Source organism: Terrapene carolina, unplaced genomic scaffold (assembly GCF_002925995.2).
Source record: "Terrapene carolina triunguis isolate 2854851 unplaced genomic scaffold, T_m_triunguis-2.0 Scaffold193, whole genome shotgun sequence".
Taxonomy (NCBI): Eukaryota; Metazoa; Chordata; order Testudines; family Emydidae; genus Terrapene; species Terrapene triunguis.
The window spans coordinates 47867-74310 of NW_020664544.1; the positions used below are offsets into that span (position 1 = coordinate 47867).

General features: G+C 41.1%; 1 protein-coding gene across 2 annotated transcripts in view; it reads left to right on the top strand.

Moving 5' to 3' along the window:
- Window positions 1-26444, top strand: part of MPP3 (membrane palmitoylated protein 3) — a 52830-nt gene that overhangs the window by 22182 nt on the left and 4204 nt on the right. For both annotated transcript variants that reach the window (XM_026654786.1, XM_024224321.2), the window contains 11 exons: window positions 3105-3190; window positions 4484-4558; window positions 6275-6471; window positions 11100-11164; window positions 13324-13344; window positions 15017-15058; window positions 15570-15725; window positions 16315-16395; window positions 20666-20759; window positions 22213-22321; window positions 25913-26035. In XM_026654786.1, coding sequence (XP_026510571.1) covers window positions 3105-3190; window positions 4484-4558; window positions 6275-6471; window positions 11100-11164; window positions 13324-13344; window positions 15017-15058; window positions 15570-15725; window positions 16315-16395; window positions 20666-20759; window positions 22213-22321; window positions 25913-26035 — 1049 coding nt within the window. The remainder of the gene's footprint in view (window positions 1-3104; window positions 3191-4483; window positions 4559-6274; window positions 6472-11099; window positions 11165-13323; window positions 13345-15016; window positions 15059-15569; window positions 15726-16314; window positions 16396-20665; window positions 20760-22212; window positions 22322-25912; window positions 26036-26444) is intronic.

The window sequence follows — 26444 nt, forward strand, 5'->3', positions numbered from 1 at the left end:
GGTAACCAGTGACTGCACTGTGTATGTGTCCTGATGCTGGACCTGACACCGCCTCTGTACCCTGCTAAAGGTGACTGTCCTGTCCAATTACCAAGCCCCTTCCCCCCCTCCAGACAGACTCTCCCTCAAAAGAACCTGACTGAAACAGTAATGAACAGAAACAAACATTTTATTGCGAACCAGACATGAAACGTGGGGGGTGAAACTTGGACGGGGGCTTGTGTGAGGTGGGTAGGAAAGGACTTATGAAATTTTGGGGAATGTCAGCCTTCTACTGCTAGAGCAGTCTGCAGGGGTTGATTGAAAGTTTTAACGGCCCTTGCCGCCCCTCCTTCTTTGGACTTTGGGTGAGGGTGGTGTGGGACTTGGTGGCGGGTGAGGGCGGTTACAGATAGACTGCAGCGGGGCTCTGTCCTCCTGCCTCCGGTCTTGCAGAACATCCACAAGGCGCCGGAGCGTGTCCGTTTGCTCCCTCATTAGTCCAAGCAGCTTTTCAGTAGCCTGTTGGTCCTCCTGACGCCACCTCTCCTCCCGTTCCATGACTGCTCGGTGCATTTGTGACAAGTTCTCCCTCCACTGTGTCTGCTGGGCTGCCTGGGCTCGGGAGCAGCCCATTAGTTCTGTGAACATGTCTTCACGCGTCTTCTTCTTCCTCCGCCTAATCTGCGCTAGCCTCTGGGAGTGTGCTGACAGGCTGGGTTGGGAGACAGTCGCAGATGTGTCTGTGTGAATTTTAAAAAGGGAGTGAATTCCTGAGACAGATAAATGAAATTGTATACAAAGAACCTAGTCTTTCTCTGTGAACAAGACCATGCACTGAACCTCTCACATGCGCACTCAGGACAAGGTCGAATTTTCGGCCGTCGCCTTCAGTGCCTGTGGACTTGCGGAGGTCTTGGAGTGTTCAGAGAACTGTGGCTGGAGACCTGAACTTCTGGAGCGGGCAATAATGGTAAGCCGCAGACTTGTGGCTGCTTAAAACTCCAGCAGTAGCACTGGCCTCCTTTCACATTGAAAGCAATGCCAGTCTCTGCTGCCAGCAATCAGGACAGCATCAACTCTGCCCCTGTCCCACCCCCTCGCGGCTGTCCCAGGGAAAGATCCCTGTATGCTGCCCCTCTCCCTCCACCGCGTGGCTGTAAAAGTCCCAATACTAACAGTCCCCTCCCTAATTCAAAGCAGGGCGTCATGAGCGACATCACCCTCCTGAGGATCCCGGACACCCAGAGAGAACGCATGCTGCGGGAAAGCATGCAAAAACCGGGGCCGTATGCCGCCATGCTATGTCGGGCCATGATCCCCGAGTACCTGATTGTGGCATGGAGGGGACATGTCTGCTACCACGGAGGGCCCACTAAGATCGCCCTACCCCGGAACCTGATCAACAGGCTTGAGCTCTACCTCCACGAGACCTACGAGGAGTTCTCCTACGAGGATTTCTCGTCGATCCCCGGCCACATTGACCGGATTTTCGCGTAGGTGCACTGAGACTTTGGAGTGGAGCGTCTTGGGCCTGGGAATCATGTAGTAACGGACATTGTGAAATTTTTTTAAAATACTTGGGACTAAATTGAGAAGAGCCTAAGACAGAGAAATCATGCAAAACCCATTTGTTACCTTTGTAAATATTCCTGTTTTGTACCTGATTATTTTTTTACTAGTTTACAGCACTTTTATAAATATACATTGTTAATAGTATAAATATTACCGTTCTGTTTTAAATAAATGTTTACATGTTTACAGCACTTACTGCTTGATCCGTCCCCTGATTCTGTGTCCGGGGTAAGGGATGGGGACGGTTGGTAGGGGATCTCGGTAAGGGTGATGAAGAGCTCCTGGCTGTCGGGGAAATCAGCGGTGCCAGCGCTGTCGACTGCCTCGTCCTCCTCATCTCCTTCTTCATCTTCCCCGTCCGCTGTCATGTCCGACATGATCCCATCCTCGGAGTCCACGGTCAGGGGTGGGGTAGTGGTGGCGGCCGCTCCCAGGATGGAATGCAGTGCCTCGTAGAAACGGGATGTGTGGGGCTGGGATCCGGAGCGTCCGTTAGCCTCTTTGGTTTTTTGGTAGCCTTGTCTCAGCTCCTTGATTTTCACGCGGCACTGCGTTGCATCCCGGCTGTAGCCTCTCTCTGCCATGGCTTTGGAGATCTTCTCGTAGATCTTAGCATTCCTTCTTTTGGAGCGCAGCTCTGAAAGCACGGACTCATCGCCCCACACTGCGATGAGATCCAAGACTTCCCGATCAGTCCATGCTGGGGCCCTCTTTCTATTGGATTGCACGGCCATCTCTGCTGGAGAGCTCTGCATAGTTGCCACTGCTGCTGAGCTCCCCTCGATGTCCAAAGAGGAACTGAGATTCAAACTGCCCTGACAGGAAAATGAAAATGAATTCAAATTTTCCCGGGGGTGTGGCTGGTCAGAGCATCCGAGCTCGGACTGCTGTCCAGAGCGTCAACAGAGTGGTGCACTGTGGGATAGCTCCCGGAGCTATTACCGTCGATTTCCATCCACACCTAGCCTAATTCGATATGGCCATGTCGAATTTAGCGCTACTCCTCTCGTTGGGGAGGATTACAGAAATCGATTTAAAGAGAGCTTTCTGTCGAACTAAATGGCTTCCTGGTGTGGACGGGTGCAGGGTTAATTCGATATAACGGCGCTAAAGTCGACATAAAAGCCTAGTGTAGACCAGGCCTAAGAGTTGTCCATCTTTGCAAATACATTCCAGTATAATGTCCGAAGTGCAGACAGGGGATTCAGATAGTGTACGAAAACAGCGCAGTAAAAATGGTCCCTCACTGCAGGTCCAGTACACAGACAGTGTGGTTAGACACTAAACTTCCTCCTGATCATTACGATGGGACACATGGTTTGCAAAGTGTCCTCTCTCTCCCTATTGCCATTTTAGGTGCTTATGGGTCATAGTTGAAGAGTGCCAGGTAGTGTGAGGGCAGGAGACTGTAAGGTGCAATGTTGGCAGAGGAGTACCAGACTAGTATGGAAAGTCATTAGGTACATACGGTTAACATGGGTGTGGGTAAATAGGTGAGCAGCAGCTTAGCAGGCTGAGTATTAGTTCTAATATAGTTATCTTGTTTTTAGGTCTTGTCCATGTTGGAGATGAGCTAAAAGAAGTCAATGGGATTGCTGTGCTTCACAAACGACCAGAAGAAATTAGTCAGATTTTGGTCTGCTCTTATTTTTACTTTGAGATCTATTATTACCAAGTAGGCTTGTTAAAGCAGTAGATAGGTGACCCTTGTCCCTCAGTTAATAATATTACACAGGTATAACTGAGGACAGAATTGGGCTGTCTTTACAATGTCCTTATGAATTTATTCCAACTGTTTATAATCGAATAACTAACTTTCAGCTTTAAAGTTAAGAAAGTTGCATGAAACTTTGAGTTTGATTCAGAACATGACGAATATGATACACATAGGTTATCTATGGCTCTGACCAAGAGCTTCCCTTTCATGATTGGTTCATGACATGAGAATTGCAGATTAAAAAAATATATCATTAAAATATATACAGTGTATTTATAATGTGGTGTGCTAGGGAGCTGAAGGAAGCCTCATCTCAGAGGCATGGGTCTCCCATAGGCTTCTTGCACAGCTGCAAACCTCTCTCCTCACCCCCTTAAAGCCCCACTCAGACCTTCCTGTTCTCAAGCCCTGCTTATGTCTACCCCTTCACATACCTGCTCATACCAACAGGGCCACAGCCCCAAAAGAACCTTCTCTCCCACTGCTCACCTCCCCTCTTGTGCCTTGGCTCACCATGGTCTCTGAGGAATGAAGCTGATGGGTCAGGGAGGCAGATGGAACTGCTTTGTTTAGTCAATCAGCTAATTTTGTTTTAGATCAAAACTGTTATGCTGACTAAAGGGAATAGCTGTGTTTAACTTTAAAGTTTCAAAAGTGGCCTATATGTGAGATGAAGTTAAAATGTGTGTGAAGTGTAGAGTTTCTGGGGACTGTAGTTATTTAACTAGACGGACCTGAAAAAATATGTAGAAAACATGACAAAACCTTTTTAAATGCTCCTTTCTAAATTTTATCTGCAAAAATTAGTCAATATTGTACTTAAAAAGACACAGTTCTATTATTCTGTGAATTGTGTCTAAATTGGAAACTTAAGTGTAATCATTAAACGTGAAGAGAGATTTTTAGTGCAAGCCTCAATATAGGCTTAGCTTGAGAGTCACTATACATGTCTCCATAATAAAGAGGATACTGCACAGGGTAATACATACAAGGGATAAAAAGGACCAGAATATACACTTGACATCTTTGGGGCATCATGGTAACCACCTTAAAGCTAAAAAAAGTATCTTTTCAAAGTTGAAAGCCTTGGTTTGGCATGTGAAGGCTGAGATGATCAGACAATTCACTATACCAGAAACTGAATTGGAGTGTGCTGCAGCATTTCTTTGTACTATTTCAATGGAAAGAAATGTATTTTTCTCTTTTTCTCAGGCTCAGTCTCAGGGATCAATAACATTAAAAATAATTCCAGCCATCAAAGAAGAAGATCGTCTGAAGGACAGCAAGGTATGCAACCCATCTGAAATCTCTCTCTCTCTTTTTTTTTTTTTTTTTAAAATAAATCTAGTGCATAGTTCTGCAGTTCTTGTGCATGGAAGACTCTTGCTGATTTCAGTGGGAAATCCCACTTGCAAAATGAGACCCTAAATTGATTTATATCTAAAAGAATAATAAGGTATTCTCAGAAAAAAAAGTTCTGCTAAACAGAAATAATTTGGATGATACCAGGCTGCATATGAACACTAATTTTGCGACAAGCTAGGGTACAAATCTACTCCGCGCTAGCCTGTCACACATGAAGTGCCCATGTGGACCCTGCTGCTGTGCACTCTAAGTTTCTTTGTGCACTTTAATCTACACCCATTTCAAAGTGCACTATGGAACATGTAGTACACAGCAGGCTAGAGTGGGTAGATTTACACTTTAGCTTACCACGAACTAAGGTTAGCCTTAACTCTTGATGCATCTTCCCTCGTAGCATTTCCAATATCTAGCATTTTCTCTTGCTCCATAAAACCAAAACTCTTGTCCAGGCCTGCAATCTCTCTAACCTTGAGAACTGTAACCATCTCCTCTCTGGCCTTCTTGAAATCCACTCAAGTCAAAAAGCTACTGCCATCTTCCTGGCACATAGCTTTGACAGTGTTACCCCACTCACTCTGAGGTCTCTCCACTGGCTCCAACTTCTTCACTGCATAAATGCAAACTTCAGGTCCTCCCCTTCAAGACTCTTCATGACTAAACCTCCTGTGTATTTACCCAGTTGTCTATATTGGTCATGAACCAGCCCAACAATTGCAGCCTCCAGTGTCTGCTAATCCTTTTCAAGGACTCCTTCCTGGCAGCTCCACATGCATGAAGTACCCTCCCATAATCAATTCACAAATCCACTTTAGATCCTTTCAAATATTTTTCGAGCTCCATTTCTCTTATGACCATAGTAAGATGCCTAATAATGATTGGCAGTTTGCTTGTTACAGATACTTCTAAATCTGGTGTCCATATGTGTAGTACAAAAAAACAGGGCCGCCCAGAGGATTCAGGGGGCCTGGGGCCAAGCGGGGGAACTGCGGCGCTTGTACTCACCTGGCGGCGGTTTGAATCTTCGGCGGCATTTCGGCGGCGGGGGGCCCCTTCAGTCGCTCCGTATCTTCGGCAGCACTGAAGGGCCCCCCGCTGCCGAAGACCCGGACCGCTGCAGGGCCAGAGCTCGCAGGGCCCGGGGCAAATTGCCCCACTTGCCCCCCTCCCTCTGGGCAGCCCTGCAAAAAATGTTTTGTAGATACTGAATCCTGTAACTTTTATAAATAAATAGCTAATCTACACAAACTTGTGTTTCTATTACTGTTACCATATTGCCCCCTTCCTAGCCCCTCTCCTTATTTTTCCCTCTATCCAGTTGTTGCATTTTGTCCTTATTTAGACAAAGCTGGTTTCAGCTAGGACTGTCTGTGTAGATGTTTGTGCAGTGAGGCCTTGGTCCTTCTTTGGGCCTCGGTTTGCTACCAGACTATTTCTTTTGATACTACCTAGAAAAAGTCACATTTTCTACAGTAGTGAGCAAATCAAACTTGTATGTAAGTGTAGCTTGATACTCTTCCAATTCAGTATGAAACCACGTATAATCCGTATAATATTTAGGGATGTGGAAATGCCATTCTAAAAGTGCTTTAAAATTCTACGTGGGACAAGCAGCAAAGAGTATGTTATTTTTTCTTGAAGGTATTTATGAGGGCACTCTTCTGCTATAATCCAAAAGAGGACAAAGCCATTCCCTGTCAGGAGGCAGGGTTGCCGTTTAAGAGGAGACACATCTTAGAAGTTGTGAGCCAGGATGATCCAACATGGTGGCAAGCAAAGCGTGTTGGTGATACCAACCTCAGGGCAGGATTGATCCCTTCAAAACAGTTCCAAGAAAGGTTTGTCAGTGAAAGTTATAGGATGATACATTCATTAATCATAACCATAATGTTATATTATTTTTGTGGTGCTTTCGTGCTTTGTTTGGGGACATTACTTCTTATTTTATGACAGGAAGTATAGGCAATGCCACACTGGATCAGACCAGGAGGCTATCTACTCCGGCATCCTGTCTCTGACAGTGGCCAATACCAAAAGCTCCAGAGAAAGGTACTAAAATCCTCAAAATGGACAAATTATGCAAATAGCCTTCCTAGCTCAGGTGGTAACTTGTTAGTTTATGTCCTGAAGCATGAAGGCTGACACACTTTCTCCTTTTTTTTTTTTAACCTAGTGTAAGTGTCTCTCCCTTGAACTTTTGTAAGTTCTTGACCTTATGGATACCATGTGGTAATGAGTTCCACAGGTGCTTTATACATTGCATAACAAATATTCTCATTGTTAAATTTGTTTCAGTATTGGAAATACTTTACACTGGAAGATATTTTGTGATTACAAAGTAATTTTTTCTCTCTGTGCTTCACTTTTCTCCTCTACAAAATGGAGATAATACTTCCTATATCTTCTCCACAGTGAGGGTTTTGAGGCTGAATTAATTTTGTTAATGTGAAATGCTTGTGTAGAAGGGGCTATATGAATGGAAAATATTATACAATGCAGCTGCCAAAGTGGAGAAACAAGGTACCCTTCCTTTTTATTATGCAAGAAGGCTGTATAGTTTAGGTTGATTTTACCACTTAGCATTTTGGCCATTTCCAAAACAGACTTGAGATGAAATCTGGAAGAAAGGTTGCCACAATTTCCTAATTAAAAATTATGTAAATTGGTTAAGCCATATATAAATGATTGAGCTGCAGCAAGTAGATTTAGCAGATTGTAGTTCATAATCCAAATCTGCAATATGTAATACAGATATGGAAATGAGAGTTTCAGACCACAGCATATAAATTTAAGCACATGAAAAATATTTTTGGCATGATGATAAATTAAGAAGCTGCCAAGAGGCATAATAGATGAAGAAATCAAAACGTTGTCTGGAATTGTCAAGGATATGGAGAGAAGATCCTGAACAACTATTTTTTCAAGAATAAGGGAAAACAAGTAATAGACTATAACATGGAAACTGCTGATAACTAATAGTGTTGGGACAGCTTGAAGGTAGAGCGCTAGATCAACTGTTTTCTATTCAAATTCTAGAGCAAGTGTTTTTTTAGTCTGGCATCTGGCACTGCCTACTGTCAGAAGGCTGCCTACTGGGCTAGAGGGACAATTGTCCTGACCCTCTATGGCCAGCCTTACATTAGTCCTGAGACGCTATCTAAAGTAAGGACCTGATCCTGCCTGCTCCTGAGCACCACAAGCTCTCATTAAATTGTGACCTCTTAAGAGCAGAGTAAGACTGTGTGTGATTTCTACAGAATGTTAAAATCACCCTTCTGAAAGAAGATGTTCTGTTACAGGTAGACAGCAGACCAACAAGAACAGAAAAGGGTCTTTTCCCCTTTATACCCAGATACTCATTGTTACCCATTCAAGTGGCATCTCTTGCCTCTACTTAGAAGACCAAGTTTTTTTTCCAGGCAACTTCTGATTGGGTTTGAGCTAAGCAGGGAAGCCATGCAGAAAAGCGACCTCTGTCACTTGGAGATCAGTCTTTGAGGCAGCTTCAGGATCTACCCTCACCATTAGGGATTCATTACAGACATCTCCACCTAAAGAGCTGCTACTGCCACTGGGATTTGGGGCACAGCAATGCTAATGCTGCTTGGAGCCAAAGATGGGGAAAAATACCTCCATGGGATACCAATTCAGGATGAGAGGACCTGAAAGAGGCCACCCTGAACAACTGCTAAGGTCCAGATGAAGAGAAATGACAGTGAAGAATCACCACAGCTGGTGAGACTGGAACAAAGAGAAACTACTCCAAGCACTTCGGTTTTTCCTGGAGGAGGATGGGGTTCCCCATTTTCTCCTCAGGAGAGAGTTCTGCTTCTGGAAACCGAAACCAGAACTGCCTGCCCAAGTTACCACTTCTGTGGGAGTGAATTACTGCAGCAGCAGAGTGTAGTAATTAAGGCTTCCTTTTGTTTTAATGTTCAGAGCTATTATAAAGTTTCCATGACAAACAAGGCTGCATTATGCAAAAATGAGAACGTCTAAAAGAGGCTGTTGCCTGTAAATGCTATTGATGAACATTGCAGAAAATGCCAAGTATCAGAGGGGTAGCTGTGTTAATCTGTATCCACAAAAACAACAAGGAGTCCGGTGGCACCTTAAAGACTAACAGATTTATTTGGACATAAGCTTTTGTGGGTAAAAAAAAACCCACTTCTTCAGATGTATGGAGTGAAAATTACAGATATAGGCATAAATATCTACATTGGCACATGAAGAATGTATATGTGCCAGTGTATAATATTTATGCCTATATCTGAAATTTTCACTCCATGCATCTGAAGAAGTGGGGTTTTTTACCCACAAAAGCTTATGACCAAATAAATCTGTTAGTCTTTAAGGTGCCACCGGACTCTTCGTTGTATTTACAGCAAATGGAGATGTCTTTGAACAGCATGAGATTTTGAAGTGAAGCAGGTGGAAGGATCTTGCAATGATTTCAACATCTATGTCACATATTTTGTACTAGTATTGAGTTTTTACTCATGCTGATCTCTTAAAACAATATGAGAAAAGCATCAGATATTACCTTAGACTAAAATATTAAGTGTGAGTGTCAGGCCAGATCTGAGCTCCTTAAATGCAAGGAGGTTGTTGATGTAGGTTGTAAATTTTCAAACACACTGGCAGCAAAACAAATTGGTGCTGTTATTTAGAAGTGTATACTGCTGCTACTTGCCAAGCATCTGAACTCTATAAAGCACTGGCATTTTTAATTAAAAAATTAGTCTGTAATAACCTCCTCTCCCACACATATCTGAACCTTAATCCCAACGCATCTTTCTACATCTGGTCAGGTTGACCCAGAGGCTGGCGAGAACTGTGCTTAATAGGCACCTTACTGTAGCATTCACCACTCTCTAATGTGCTGCTGTCCAAAGCATAATAGGCAAGGCGGTCATGGGTCTGACCCATCTTTGTGGCTATGGAACACATCAAGCAAATTAGGAGGGCACAGCCTAGTGCTCGAGAGAACAAGTAGTGAATCCTGTCCCACTGCTGTGAGGCTACAGGGGAAGAGGGGAAAGATGCTACCTACACTCCCTCCACTGGCACCCATTGGTAGTTCCAGTGTTTGCACTGGAGTATGTACAAGGGGAAGGTTAATACCATGGTCACCATTAAAGTGAATTTCTGGGGTAGTGTTGTTTGTATGTACTTGTAACTCAGTTTGGCTGCCACGGTTTCCAAAGAGCTGGGTTCAGCTGTTTACCAAAGTTCATCTTTTTAATTAAAATGTTTTGGCTGTACTTCAGGCTGTAATCTCATTAGTGAGCACTCCCTGGGGGCGTGAACATAAAACCACGGCCACAGAGCCAATTTTCAAAGCAGCTCACTCACAGCCAGCATATTTTTGTCAGGAGCTGTCCTAACCTGGCTGTATTGTACATAGACATCAGTTAAGTGTAGCTGGTATTCCTCTAATGTGTTCTAGACTATTGGGAATTCTGCAAATATTGATCTCGGGAAAGCTATCATTCCCCTTCCTGGGGATAAAAATGAAGATTCTGGCACTCCTCTTTCTCCGATCTGGGGCTGCTCTGGACTTGTGTAAGGGATTAAACTCCCCCCTCCCCCACTCATGAATATACATAATGTAAATCCCTGGGCATCTTGTTTTAGCCCCCATGATGGAGTGGTGTACTGGTATGTAGTATAAATAACTGTCTTTAAGGAAGGTTCTCCAGTGATCAGTGCAAAGTGCAGTTGTCTGAAGAAAAGTTAATCGCTTTTGTTAAAAGTAGTTTTCAAGCAGGTAGCTAAATTTTGAGAATAAAACAAAGTTTAGAAGCTGGTCTAATAATTTGAGCACTCAAATATTCTAGAGTCGTTCATGGCTGTCTCACTTCATCTCCATACAAGATGCTTTTCCAGCTAGCTCAGTTGGTTTGTTAGATTTTTATGGAATAAGCATGAAGCTCCAAGATCATCTGGCAGGCCCTGAATAATTTCTGAATATCGTATCTTCAAATTATGTATTTTGGACTAGAGCTTGATCTCACACCTTTGACTACCCATTGAATTCAGTAGGTGGGGAGAATCTGATGGTAGAATTTGGCTCATTTTTCATAAGTGAGAATGAAATTAGGACTTTTTTTGTTTTGTTTTACCTTTGGTACAGAGATGGAAAAAAACCAGTAGGAATAGAAACAAATGTACTTTGGAAACAATCACCCTTTTCATACTTGCATCTGTATTTCTGTGATAGTCTTTCCCTGGTATATTAATCTTTTGGCATCTTTTTTCCACCTGTTACCCAGCAATGACAATTTGAAGTCATTAAATTTAATATTTAAAACATGCATCTAAGCCAGAATCAGATAAATTTGCCTTTTGCAAAGTGTTGCAAGAAAAAGCTTTAATTCTTCATCCGCCATACCATCATATGTATAAACTGTCTATATTAAATTTCTCTTTATAAGTCACTCATGTATAACTATTTAATATTTAGGCGTTTGAATTATAGAAGAACTATAGGCACTCTGCAAAACTCCAAAACTGTAAAGAAGCCATTATGTAAGTTTCAACAGATCTTTATTTCTTCAATGAATTCACTGTTGATATATCAACTTTCCAGTAGGTTGACATGATTTTAATCATGTGCTTAAATATTTGTTACTCTGATGTCATAGATGTTAATGATTATTAGCTGTCACATGGAAGGATTTGGCTTTAAGTTTTGCCCAGTATTGCCAGTCCCAGGCATTCAAAAACAAACAACAAAAAAGAAAACCAATGAATGAGCCCCCGAAGTCATAAGATTGATTTAAAAATTATGAGATGTTAAACATAATAAAGTTTAGACTTGTTATTTACCGGCTGGGCTTAGAGCTTTAGGGGTGTCTGTGGGTGGGGATGGGGGGTGTCACATTTTCAAGCTTTTCTTTGTAAGCTCAAGGGCTGGAAATGTACTTAAAACTAAGAAAAGAGGGGGTGAGGGGGAAACTGAGATTATCACATAATCTTATGATTTCAAAAACTGGGGTTTTAAAGGCCCTCACAAAATAATCCAAGATTCATGACAAAAAACAAACAAGAGTTGGGAACACTTCCCACCTCTGGACTTCTGTGCTTCAGGCTGAAAGGAGAATTCAACATCACTATCCCATTCTATGCCATAAGAAAGCTTTAGCATGTGAAAGGAAACAGCTATTGGATGTTTATTAGCAGCAGCAGCTGCTACTAATGATGGAGGGGGGGTGGGTAAATAGTCTCAAAGAAGAAGAAAATGATACTCATCCTGGGATCATAGAATGTGGGATGGAAGTCTGGGTGGCAGTTCTGTGATACCACAAAGCGTAACTGGTTAAATGCTGCCCGTGAATGCTTACATTCAGCTCTTATTGGAGTAAGAATGCCATGTGGATGGGTGAGGCTAGAATTTGCCCCAGTATTGCCACCTTGATGTAGAAAATAAAGATGCGGCTGTGCACTAGCCAAGCCAGCTAGAAAAGGACAGTTACCTGTTCCGTAACTGGCGTTCTTCGAGATGTGTTGCTCCTGTCTATTCCACAGCGGTGCCTGCTGGTCAAAGGGGCCTCGCTGTGTACCGACGACGCGGCGGACGGTGCCGAGTCCGATCTGCGCACCGGGGTCGGAGCCAACGCCGACTCCATCAGGAGAACTAAGTCTGAAGTCCCTCTCCTTTTTAGTCCTTGGTTTGAACGACGTACAGATTTTGCAACAGTTGCTAATATGAGTCTCACCCAGGCAGTGAAGACACTTAGCATGGGGGTCGCTCCTAGGCATAGAGCGGCGACAGTCGCACGACTTGAAGCCTGGAGCGCGGGGCATGCCCCCGTTCCAAGCTGATGTTGAGAAACGATGCGATGAACGGTACCGCTAGAGAAGATAAGGCTGCAGCAAAGCTGGAGCACAAGTTCCGACTACCTTCACTGGCGGCAAGAAGGAACTGGGGGTGGGGGGAGGGGAGAGCGCAGCTCCCCTTATAGTGCGCTATAGCAGCACCACTCCAGGGGTCGCAGCGGTGCTCCCCCACTACGGGTACTGCTAAGGGAAAAACTTCCAGCACCGGTGCACGTGGCGAGCATGCACACCTGCTGTGGAATACACAGGAGCAATCACTCGAAGAAGAACCAAAGTGTAAGTTTTCAGAAATCAAGTAAATAAAGCTAGGTATCAATGAATGTGCTTCCCCCGTGCAACAAATGAGCTTCTGGTCTCTCACACCCACCATCTGCTTTCCTTTCAGTACTATTTTATATACACACACACACACACACACACACACACACACATACATACACACACACACACACACTAGCTACAGAGAGGGAAGAGTGTACACACAAGACAGCTGTCAGATATGTTTATAAAGCAAAGTGTTTCCAAATAAAATGGTTTCAATTAGCCTTTGTTAGGATGCATATAATGGAGATTGCCTCCTACTGCTTTTAATAAGACACTCTCAAGGAAGCCAATTAACCAGAGCTGCTGGATTTAAATAATGTTTTCACCCCTCAGCTCAGATTGCAAAGGTTCCTGAGCTGGTGTGGAGATATTAAGGGGAGACATCACTTCATAGGTTCTTTTAGTATAATTTACTGAGTAGTCTCACAGCCAAGAAGATTCTTCCCTTCATTCCATTGTGATTATCACTCATTTGGCTCCCCATCTTTTAACTGTCTCACTTCTATCTTTTACGCTAACTGCAGATGATCAGTCTTCTGAGAAAGGTAGGTACTCTGCCTATCCTGGTATGAACAAGCAATGCCTTTTCCTAAACAGACAGGCACTCCCAAAGCAAAGGGAAATGCTAAAGACAGTTTGCTCCTACAGCCATTTTTCTGAATTAGAATTAACCTGAAGGTATCTACAAAAATACTGTTTCCAATTTACTCCAAATCTAGGATAAGTGCTTCTTGTTAGCTGCTGTGGGCCAAATCCTGTGTTAATTTACATGTTCTGCAGCCTGCTCAGGGCCATATGGTGAACAGGAATTATAAATCGATGCAGAACTTGCTATGTTTGGAGTTATACAAAAGAAAAAAAAAAGTCCTTGACACCTTCTGGGACACCAGTATCAATCGTGTTTCATTTTCTTGGCTATTAATTTGGACTGCATTTTACTACGTTACTTTCATTCTAGTCAACTGGATTAAGTTCATGTTGTTTATAATAGCCATTGTATTACTTCCGTGTGTCTTTTTAACAGCAGGTGTTTTCTTAATTAACTGCTGTTCCTGCTGATAGTCTCGCACATTCAATGTGCTCCTTTAGAAAAGGATATCTTAGGTGTTGAAATTTAATTCCACTGACTTTGTTCATGGTACAAATTGCCTTCTGTCATCAGATGGCCAGTGACTTAGCTTTTGGGGGAGAGGGTCTAGGAGGGAGGAAGAGAAGGAAACAGCTAGTTACAGCGATGAGGGGAAAAAAGGTCCTTTAACAGTGAATCTTACACTTAAAGTTACTACAAATATTTTCTGTTTCAGTAGACATACAATTCACTGTTATGCACCTGCATTGAAAGAAAAGACCCCGTTAATGTTACTGGACTGACATGCAAATATCAGGGACAGAAAAAAGAAGAGCCCTTACTTTGGACTGGCATCTTCTGCTATTTAAGGACTCGATCATGTAAAACACTGTGTTTACTCACTTAAGTAAAGTTGGCATGTTGCCTTTAATGTGTGTAACGTTTTTTCAGGCGTGCCCTTAAAGTATAAAAAGCTAAGCTCTTTTCTTTCAGTAAGTGAGCAAGTATGACCTTTTTTTAGTATTACTATATATACACCTATTACATTCTGCAGATTCTAGTGATGACATTTTTACTGTGCATGCTCTTGGTTTGTATATTTTATTGTATATGAATGACCCAAAGATCTGATAAAAAGCCAGTGTTATTCTTATGATATGCTTTTTATCCATCTTTGTAACAAGAGATTAGCACAGAAACATTAACATTAAATTTGTTGACTCTCAGTTTCAGTTCAGAGTAATGCTTGGTCTGTAGTTCTCACTATTGCACTGAATGGTGCTGGAGTCCAGCAAGAAGAAGTGTCCTGGATTATTAGATCCACTTGCAGTCCTATGTACCAGGGAAGTTAGAGAATGAATACCAGCCCTTCCTCTGAGTTGCTTTGTTTTTATGGGCATATAGTATTTATAGTGCTTAAATGTTCACTAACAGCAACTCTGAGCAGATGTGATTAAAAAAAAAATTCTGAGAGATGTATTCTGGGACATTAAATGGCAATTTAATATAAACCATTAGCCATAGGCTAAACTAGTTGTATCATTAATACTTATTTATATTGATAATACAGGATGCAAAGCCTTCCCCCCAAACCAGATAACATAGGTATTGTAACATCTTGCTTCCCCTTCTCTCATTTTTATTAACAGAAGATTGTGACTGTGAGGGATATTTCAATGGACAATATATAGGTGAGGAACCTAATTCCCAGTACTCTTTCCTGTAAAATATAGTGTGTATAATAATGTGCTTCTCTTTAAATCAATAGTTACTTTTCATCTGAATTTTTCATGTGAGTTGTTAACTCAAAAAGTGCATGCAAGGATACAACAGGCCACTGACAAAGCCTGAGCTTGGCACCACTCCAGAAGATTCAAGAAGAATTCATCCCAAGGCAGCTCCTTTGTTGTGGAGACTCAAATACCTCTTTCCTCTGCACAGTTTTCCACCTGATAAGCAAATGCAGATAGTTGTCATGACCTTTCCATGGAATAGATGTATTTATGCTACAGTAGGGGGTTCATTGTATCTCTTTATGGAGTTAAGAATTCTACTATTCCCAACCTTCCCCATCATTATAAACAAACTGGTGCATAACAGCAAGCCAGTCTTCACCATACTAGTTCTTATTGAAAGACAAGCAGCTTGGATAGTTGGCTAGGAAGATACTTTGTTTAATGTTTGTTATATTTTGCTCTTTAGCTGGTTTGCGGAGGAGCTTTAGGTTGAGCCGAAAGGAGAAACACAACAATCAGAATCAAGCAAAGCAAGCAGACATATCCGAATTCCTAACATATGAAGAAGTCACTAAATATCAGCAGCAGCCGGGAGAAAAGCAGAGACTGGTAGTTTTGATTGGTATGTCACGAAACTGGTCAGACATTTTCCATCAATTTTTTTTTAAACCTTTTAAAATGAAAAGCTGAAAAAATTCCCTTCCAGAAGCTATAAGGCAAGACTCTGGGTCTAGGCAAGGTCCTGTAGTTTACCCTGATTTCCTGCCAAAAAATTTTGACCAGGACCTAGGCATGTTTACCTGTTAGAATAATTTATAAAAAACTGGATGTCAGAGAAAAGGAGGCTCAGTAAGATTTTCTGCAGTTCAGTAAGCCTAGCAACTTTGAGTCTAGGTATTTTTCCAGGGTGGCTTAGAGTCGGGGGGGGGGGTATCCAGAAAAACTAAATGCTATGAACATAGAGTTTCTGCTAGAGTGACTGGATAAATATCTGGTCTCCTGCCATTTAAGACTCAAGCTGCTACTAGTGATGCTCTTTAAGGTAGAATGGGGGTGGGGCATGAGTTCTTGCTGTTTTGTGTACAGATTTCTTTAAGCCCTCTCCTACATCATGCATCCCATTTGTGAGATTGAATAAATTCCTTCATTCTGTTTGCAATATTTCTTTCAGCACCCAAAAACACGTCAGTTTTCATTTCCTTATTGCTTAGGTTCTTTGGGAGCCAGACTAAATGAGCTCAAACAGAAAGTTGTGTCAGAGAATCCACAGGAGTATGGTGTTGCAGTTCCACGTAAGTAACTGTTACAGGAATCTGTTTGTCCCCACCTTTGACTGTATACTGCATGCAGAAGTTTAGTGATTGATTACACCACTGTCCAGTCTGTTCCTGTTCCCACACTATTTACATGCATTTTTCAGAAGTAGCTCAAGTTTTTCCCAGGGGCGGCTCTATGTATTTTGCCGCCCCAAGCAGGGCAGTCAGGCTGCCTTCGGCGGCTCGCCTGTGGGAGGTCCGCCGGTCCCGTGCCTTCGGCGTACCCGCCGCCGAATTTCCGCCGAAGCCGCGGGACCAGCGGACCTCCCGCAGGCATGCCGCCAAAGGCTGCCTGACTACCGCCCTCATGGCGACCGGCAGGCCGCCCTCCACAGCTTGCCACCTCAGGCATGCGCTTGGTGCGTTGGTGCCTGGAGCCACTGCTGGTTCTTCCCCCTCCTTTTGAGGGTCTGCATTTGTCTCTTATTGACTCAGCATATCACATTTCTCTGGTATGCACAGAATCTAGAATCTTGTCAGCGCCTTCGCTTTTTTTTTTATTACACTTTCCCAAATGAACAGATTCATTTTTTTAATGGATATTGAGAAAAGCAGACTGACTACAGGGGGGGGAAATTAAACTGTAAATCTCTGAAGTTAGAATTAAAATGAGACATTTCTTATGATTCAGTGAAGAAAAATGTAGGCTTCTTTGTTCCTATTTAAAGATGATGGTGCTGGATTATCTACAGAGTTTTAATTAATCAATTTAATTAGAGAGAAAAATATTGATCTTAAGAAATAGCAATAAAACGGGCAAACTCCTTAAAACAGAAGACTGATATTTTGAAGCCTTGATTAACATGTTAATTCTCTTCATACACACAGAACCAGTGATATGGAAGATTGGAATTTAAAAACATATTCCAAACTGTGGTTGTGCTCTGCTGATGTATGAATTTATGGTCTATCAGTAATACAGAGATGGTGGCTGATGGTATACAGATTGAAATTAGCAGTTTGTTTAGAACGTTGCAATAATATCATGATGTATCTTATCTGAGTGCCCCAAAAACTGATTTAGAGTTATTCTGATCAATTTGTCTTCCAAACATTTTACACACATCTGATTTAGATTGCTGGCTTTGACATGTTTCTCTTCCAATAGCCCTTTGTTAAAGATGTGCATCACACACTCATAATTTGTATTAATTTTTAAAATCTGAATGTGATGTACTTGTAACATTGGAAAGTTATGTGATTACACCTTCATGGTTAGCTTGTATATTTGCAAATGGTCACCAGAGTGTACTGTTAAAGTAGAGGGATGACTAATGTCATTTCTTTTAAGGAAATTAAAAGAAATGACAACTTCGAAGCTAAGGAAAGAAGCGCTATACTTATATAGATGGTATATATGGCATAAAAAAAAAAATCAGTGTTACAGGAGGAGAGCAGGTAGATAATTTAGCATTAGTGAGGAATGAACAATGCTGTAATGAGAAAGCAGAGAGAACAATTCCACAGGAGGAGGAAGAGGTAACAGACAAAATAACTGAGGTGAAATGAAATTATCTACATATAGTGACTTTTGCTTAACATATTGAATGTGAATCCATGATTGAACATTAATATGGTGTTGGTCCTGGTGAGAGTTGAGAACACAAAGAAAACCAATAATTTTTAGGCTTAACAGTTAGCATTCTGAGTCTTTACCTATCAAGTGCTCTAGATTTTCTTCTTAATTCACCTCTGCTCTGCTTGTCCATGTGCAGTGTGTTTCTCAGCAGAGCAGGATTCATTCCCATAAATATTTGCCACCAAATCTATCATTTCTATACTTTATCCTAATTTAAAGTAATGGGTTTTACACTAGTGGATGGGCATTTGAGTGCACTAGACTTCAAAGCACAAATATACAAGTGTTGCCAACCACATGCATTCAAAAGCCACAGGTTAGATCCCAAGGATCAGGAGATTTAAGCTAATCATGAGAATCAATAAACAAAACAGTGATACCCAGACTGCGGCTTTCGAGCTGCAAATGGCTGTTTAATGGTGTCCTGTGGCTCTTTGTAGCCCATGATATTAAACAGTGATTATTAACCAATTAGGATGCTTTTACTAGGTTATTAACCAGCTAAGTTAATAACTTATTGCAAGTTGATATATTATCACACAAATGAGTTAACTAAATATTTCCCATCATATACTGTTTAAATATGATTGGTACTATAGAAAAATGAAACAATGAATTCACACTACCGTGGCTCTTCTGGGTAATGTTGACTGCTAATTTGGCTCCTGAACCACTGAGGTCTGAGTACTATTGATTTAAACCAAACCGACAAATAAAAGCAAAAAAACATCAATTACAGTGTTAATGTTGAGATTAATTGTACAACAGGCAAGAGCTCAAATTTTGATAGCAAACAGGTTTGTTTTCCTGTGCTTTACATTGGTATTTTATTGCTATATAAAATCTTGAAATAATGAAACAGAATATACTAAAGGTAACAGTTTTACAATGTCATATGTCACCTTGGAAAATAACTTACTGCCCTACTGTAACTGGATTAAGGAAAAAATAAAATTTGATTTCAAGAGTTGTGCAAGAATAGAGAGCTACATGATGCAATTTTAAAGTTACTGGATTCAAAAGCAAGAACACTGAAAGAAGCTTGTGATAGCGAATTACTAATATTTTAAAATGTGAACAATATATAAAACACATAGTGTATGTATAGAAATAGAATGCATGTCTCAAGGACTAATGATGAGCTTAACACCATACATGTCAGACCAGATTTAAAATAGTCACTGCACTGAAAGACATTATGGCACTCAAAAAAGGTATAGGGAAGAAATTATTACTTCAAAAAATATAAAAGGCAAGAATTGAAAGTCAGTTATATCACTAATTTAGTTAGCGTGGGGGAGAAAAAAGAAATTACTCAAACAAACCTGTTGTGGTTTTTTGAAGTTCTGGGTGGAAAAAATGCTGAAAAAAACCAAGCTGATTTTATTTTCTAATGATTATCTCCAGTGAGTCGCATCTGATTTCCTTTTACTCTTTTAGGACCTGCTTCTGCTCCCACAGAAAGCCATGGGAATTCTGTCATTAACTTAGACAGGAGCAGGATAAGGCCTTTATACGGTTTCCAGGTTGTTTTGTGATGAATTACCTGTTCTAAAATTGTGATTGGGGTTTTGGGCATCTTTTGAGAGTTTAATTTTCTTAAACGCTGTAGTGATACAAGAGATTTGTAGCCTGTTTACTAGAAGTGATACCATTTTCCCTAGGAACTTTTATGGTCGTGCCATGTGCAAGAAAAAAAGAAAAAAGTGTAAAAACTTATGTATGCTAGACTATCTTAAAGACAGAGGTTGAATTTGGCCTTCAACTCTGTTTTTGGAAAATCAGGGTTTTACAGATTTAAAAAGAGATGTTTCAGTGTCCCTCTAAAATTCCAATGGAAACATTAAAAAAAAATGAAGCCAAATAAACAACCTTTGCATATTTTACAACCCAAAACACAGCACCGTTGTGCCAAGGATACAACATAAATGCAAAATTGACAAACAAAAGCTTCATAGTTTAAGGCTGGAAAGGACCATTGGAGTAGTCTGACCCTGTGCACAACACTGAACCTCAAAGAACTTCTCTCCATAATTCCTGCATCAAGCCCATGTCTTGTGATAGACCCAGACCATAACTGAAATTGAGTCTGTTTTCATTGCCTAAGCAGAGATGAATTAAAAAGCTAAATAAAGTACTCACCAAGCTGTATGCAGAGGTGCACTGTTTGACTGCAGGTTACATGCTTTTCCTCCTTCCCTCCTCTTGTTTGTCTGACTCACTCACTCGTTTCATCTTGTGATAAATTGAGCTATAATTCCACCAACTGCTCCAGATAAGCAATTCCACTGATTCTACAACGATGCAGGGTTCCACCAGGATCAGGGCCCCAGACTTCAAATCTTTTGAGGGAAGGGCCATGTCAGCCTATATATTTGTACAGTGTCCAGCACAGTGGGACCCTGACCTTGATTGGTAGCCTTTTGGGTGTTATAATATAAAAGATGAAGTAAATTAATTGAGTTATTTCAATTTTAATCTACTGTAAGGTTTTGTTTTTATACAGGTAAATGGATTTTTGTTTTCAGTTTTGTTTTTCACTTGATGGTGTGTGTCCATTTAGTTTTGGAGGCATGAAAACCTAAGACTAAACAAAGGCAAGTCAGCATCCAACCTCTAACTGCTACCCCATGTTTGATGTTCATGGTACTGTTTCCACTCTTCCAGATACCACAAGGTCAAAGAAAAGTCATGAAAAAGAGGGAGTGGAATACAATTTTGTCTCTAAGCAATCATTTGAGATAGATGTACAGCATAACAAGTAGGTTTGTTTTAACATACAGAAATAGTGTGGCTACATTTTCAACATGTTGCTTGTCAAGCTGTATAGTATATACATACCTAGTTTAGTGTAACAATGGGATGGGGCAATTTTTCCAGTAAACTTTTGTTTTCAGTTTGAGTATAGATTCACTCAAAGCCTGACTGAAAGGCAAGTCAGGAACAGTAAAGGGTTGGAAAGAGGCGCAGGAGGCAGAATCCAACCCTGCTACCTAATTAGTGGCAGTCCCATTAACTACCTTTACTGCTAGTTTCTGGTACATGTATGCTGGCAAGTTTTATTTACTTATTCATTGTAATCATCTTAGACTCTGATTTTGGGAATGTAAATGACCTATTGGATTATCCAGTCCACTTCCTGCTAATGCAAGGTTTTGCTATAGAATTTAAATCCCTCTCTCCCCTCCCCCCCGAAGCCTGAACATTTCTTTCCTGGCTAGCTTTGTACTGTTCTCTGTGGAAAACGTGAGGTTTCCCCCTTCTCTATTTTTAGAATTCAGCTGAAATTACCATGGCAGTTTTCCTTTAGTTCCTTATTTGTCAGCCTCACTGATCGCTGATGCCCTGGGGAAACTGTTGCTATTAAGCCCCCAGAAGGGTCACAAAAACATGCAGAGTCTTGTAGGTGCCCTAAAAGAGTGGAGTTTTTGTTGAAATTGTGATGGTAACAGATTGAGCTCTATGCACTGGTTTGGTTTCTGTTTGCTTTCCCCATCATAAACTAATAGTTTCAAGGTAGGTCAGATTTTGGTCCTAAACTGCTTGGATGTGGTTTTCTGCAATATTTATAACATTTCCACCTTCCTTTGAGAACATCCAAATAAGGATACATAGTCCAAGAGAAATTTTTCTTTTAGGACGTTCCATTTGCTCAATATACTCCACAGGGCCCATGCTTATTCAGTGGTACTTTTGTATTTGTTACTGTCATTTTGTGCGAGAGAAAGGGGTTGACTTGTAATTAAATCAGGGAAGCTGGGTTCTGTTAAGACTTTTGTGACCCTTGGCAAGTCACTGAACTTCCCTTTGCCTCAGCTTTCTCCATGGAGAGAGGGGATGTACATATTAATTCCTTCAAAATCCTAAAGCATACTGAGTGCCTCAAATGGAAGGAGACTTCTGATTGCATTGTCTCAGTTTTCTGAACGCCAGACACTAGTTTTGTAAAGGGAGACACCCATAGGTGCTGGAACTAGGGGTGCTGCTGCACTCCCTGGCTTGAAGTGATTTCCATCATATACGCGGTTTATAGGTTGGTTCAATGGCTCTCAGCACCCCCACTGTACGAATTGTTACAGCATCCCTGAAGACAACTTGTCATGACTCCCTGGAATTAACAAATGTAACCTGTTTGGGGGAAAACGGTCAAAGTTCTTAAATTTCCTTTTCTTTGTGGCATATATTCATGGAGTATAAATACCTTAACTTTTTAGATTTGTTGAACATGGAGAATACAAAGAGAATCTGTATGGAACAAGTCTCGAGGCAATCCAATCTGTTATGGCCAAAAATAAAGTTTGTTTGGTGGATGTGGTACCTGAAGTAAGTATAGCTGCTTTTATAAAGTCGTCTGATTCTGGGGGGCCGGCAGCAGCGATCAGAAATAAAATAAGCATGCCGCTGTAGCCAGCCACCTCAGTAAGTTAAAATGTTTGTGGCACAAAATCAAGGAAAGAAATTGTGGCAAATAACTAGTTTAGCCCCTTCCTCTGTTTGTGACCCAATCTAGATTTTTCCGTCTCATTTTTAGATAGTCACCAAATACCTTAGCTGAAGAAACTCAGCCTCTGAGCTGTTTTGCAAATTTTTCACTTTGACTTTTCATTATCAAGGGCCTTATCCAACTCCTTTTGAAATCTGTTGACTTCAGATAGCAGGATCAAGTGCTATTTGCAGTATGTGATTGGCCAGAGTCAGATATTATTCCTGCTCCCTGATTGGATGACAAACTTTTAAAACAGAATAAAAACCTAACAATGAGAATTGTGATTAAAGGATGATAGAAAGTACCCTTGTTCGTAGGCAAATTATGGGTTTCTCGATGAAGAATTGGCATTCCCTAAACATTCATGTGAAGAAAAATGTTGGTGTGTAGCCATTCAGAATGTGAAGGAATGTTCAGGGACATGGATTTGCAGTATTCAACCAGCTTTAAACATGGAAAACAGTCTGTTTCCCATGAGGAGAAGTAATAGAAGATGGAGTCTTTTCCTGTTGGGGTTACATATGGCCATGAGTAGGACAGAGAAAAAAAAACAGCATAATCTGATTTGCTTTGAAACTTGTTTGATCTGTTATACTGCAAATCAAATTTAACACTAAAAGAAAGTTAAATATACTGTGTTCAAACAAACATGAACATTGTAAAAAAATTACTAGAGGGAGCAAATAAAAAAAAAACAACAACATTCCCCCAAAGCTTTATAGATGAAAATGTATCACTTTTTTAAAATCTTTACTAGAGAATTATTAATTCCCTCTGCACAGATTTCAGCTTTCTGCATTGCATTATTAATTTACAAGCCATACACAAGTATGGAAAACACAATATGGCTTTATGGTATCTTATGTTTTACACCCTGTTCAATCTCTCAACTTTTTAAACTAAAGCAAACCACTGTTTATGCTTAGTGTTCTCATACTGAGTTCCAGCCCAAGAATTGTGTCTGGTGGGAGGGAGGAGGTAAAGGTGGGACATGTGTGTAGTCACAAAAAACCACCAACCAAACAAAAACAACCCACATATTTGGGCTGCTTTCAGGTTAGCTAAGCAGAGGAAAAACCCAAAACATTTTCCTTCAGGTAAGAACAATTGTAAAGCCTTGCTTTGAACACTTGGGTTATTCCAACATGGCTTTGTTTTCAAACCTTAGACTTGGCTTGGCCTGTGTCAAGCTCTTGTTTCAAACAGTCCTACATTAATGTGCACTAGAAAACTTTTAGTGTGCATGAACAGTGTCCACAGGGGCCAGTTAGTGGGCAACACACTGGCATAGATTAGAATTTACGCCCCAGCTAATGTGGACTAAGGAACCATGTAGACAGGCTCTAAATTTGAGGCTTTCCCTTTCCAATATACCTGCTAAGGACATAATCAGGTACCAGACTCCTCTTTTCTTAGTTTAAAATAAATAAATTAAATAAAATGTGCACCCATTTGTCTGAGACCCTATGCACATTAATTAGCTGCTACCTTGCACCTTATCCATATCTGAGAGGATATTGCTGCTGTTCCTGGTTTCAGAACTTGGAACTTGTAGGATTCCTCACCTAAGATTTTTGGAGACTAAGAATTGCCTAGTGGCAAAAGCACAAGAATAGGATTTGAAAGATCTAGGTTATATTCCTGGCTGTGCACTAACTTCCAGTGTACCCTTAGGCAAATCATTAGTGCTCTTAATCATCTCTCTCATGTGGGTGGTGTAAGGAGGATTTCTATTACCCTTATTTCAAAGATGGAGAAACTGAGGCTTAGTCTACACTGGGGGGGAGGGGAAAAAAAAAAGACGATCTAAGTTATGCAACTTCAGCTATGTGAATAACGTAGCTGAAGTCGACGTACTTAGACCTACTCACCGCGGTGTCTTCACTACGGTGAGTTGACTGCTACCGCTCCCCCGTCGACTCTGCCTGTGCCTCTCGTGGCGCTGGAGTACAGGAGTTGACGGGAGAGCACTCGGGGGTTGATTTATCGCATCTAGACTAGATGCAATAAATTGACCCCCGCTGGATCAATCACTGATCCAGCGGGTAGTGTAGACATACCCTGAGACACTAAGTCATTAATGTTTGTAAAGGGCTTTGGGATCTTCAGCTGGAAGGTTGTGTATTAGGACATTATTATAATAAAACTCTCATCTCACCAGTGCCATGGAAGCACCAATTTCCTGTTACATAGTATAGCTGCTGCAGCATCAGGTGCCAGCAGGTTAACCTTACATTTCTCCGATTTACTTAATCTACAGGGATTCTGATATCGGGGGTCTGAGATAGCAGATGGCTGGAACAGACATTTTTTGTCGTTATATGTATCTAGTTCATGCACTCTCTAAAGACCATATACCTTTCTGTAGGTTGAGCTATGCTCAAACACCAGCCTCCTTAATTTTACAACTTGTCCCTGTGTGATGGCTTATACAAAAAATATTAAAGTTAATAGAAAAACAAACTCAAATACTGATGACAGCTGTAAGAGTGTATCCTGGGATGAATATACTGTGGAGGTCACAGAAAGGTGTAAGTGAAGAATTGTGCGGTGTCTTTTCCTCATATTTTGTCCTCTTTATGGAAAAAGGTTTCTGCTGGATTGTTCCTAAGCAAAGTAAATATCTTTGACTTCTCCTAGGATGAATAATGCTATTTACAGTCCCTGGTTAATTGCTCTACAGAAAGCAATGATGCTTGCCTGTCTTGTGAATCTAGCAGCTGGTCCGAGTGCTGGCTCAGCAGAACTGGACTGTTCACAATGCTGAGCCTTGATGAACAAAAAGCAAAGTGTGCCCTAAAAGCCCCAGTGTATTACATAGTTATTGTTTCTTAAGGAGCTTGCCCTTGCAGTATGAGAGATGCAAGCACATCCTCCTTTCCTGTGTAAGCCAACATGGAACTTTTCCCCACCAGAAACAGGCTCTGCATTCTCAGTCCTTCTGGCCACACAAAAAAAAGTGAGATTCTAGCTGTACCTGTCACTGGGTACTGACTCCTCTCTTATGCTAGTGACTGGCCCAGGCCATGTGTCTGGGATTAGGAAATAACTTTAAATACTCTTGTCAAAGCAAGTAGAGTTCAATTTCTTGGGTTTTGTCCCCTTGTTATGAATGGAAAGGAAGGATAATTTGGCCTAATAGGCAAGTTATACCCTTTTCTCTTGTATCACCTTCCCCTTTCTGTAGATTTAATGCACAGCAAGATCTGTGTGCAATGACACTGACATTATATTAGTTTCTTTTTTTGAAGAATTACAGATATAATGCTCAGACTTACAGTATTTTACATAGGGTTTTAAATGAGAAATTTACAGTTGAAGTTACTAAGAACAGTTGGAACCGATAATTGAAGTTTCATACATTAAATTTATCATGTAAAAGTTTTCCTTAACATACATAAAAAGCTCATGTATATTTTTACTCACAGGCAGTAAAGCACCTGAGAACACCAGAGTTTAAACCATATGTTATATTTGTGAAGGCTCTTGTTCCAGAAAAGAAAAAAAATGCACCAACATCTCCAACTTCAGAAGAAATCTCAGCCCCACTTGTAAGTATTTTAACCTCAGTTCTTAAGATACTGAAGAAACTATTTGGAATATTTTTTCATGAGAGAAACCTGTCCCTCCAGCTGAGTGAGATAACATAACTGGCTCTAGTCTTATGATGGGAAGTCAGGTTGAGAGTTCCAAGTAGCTACATTAATGTGGCAATTACCTGGGAACTCTTTTTGCCTTCCTCTGTTATGTCTCCTTGCTGATGGGTCAGTATGGACAGCAAAGCATCCTCTTACAGGACATGCCTGAGATGTTCTGCGAGATAATGATATCCAACAAAACTCGGATTTGAGATTCAGATTTTATAAGCTGCTACACAGTTTTCAGAGCCCCCATGCTAAGGTGAATACAACTACCATTACTTCAGCTGCCATACCTTCATCCCATATATTAATTGACTTA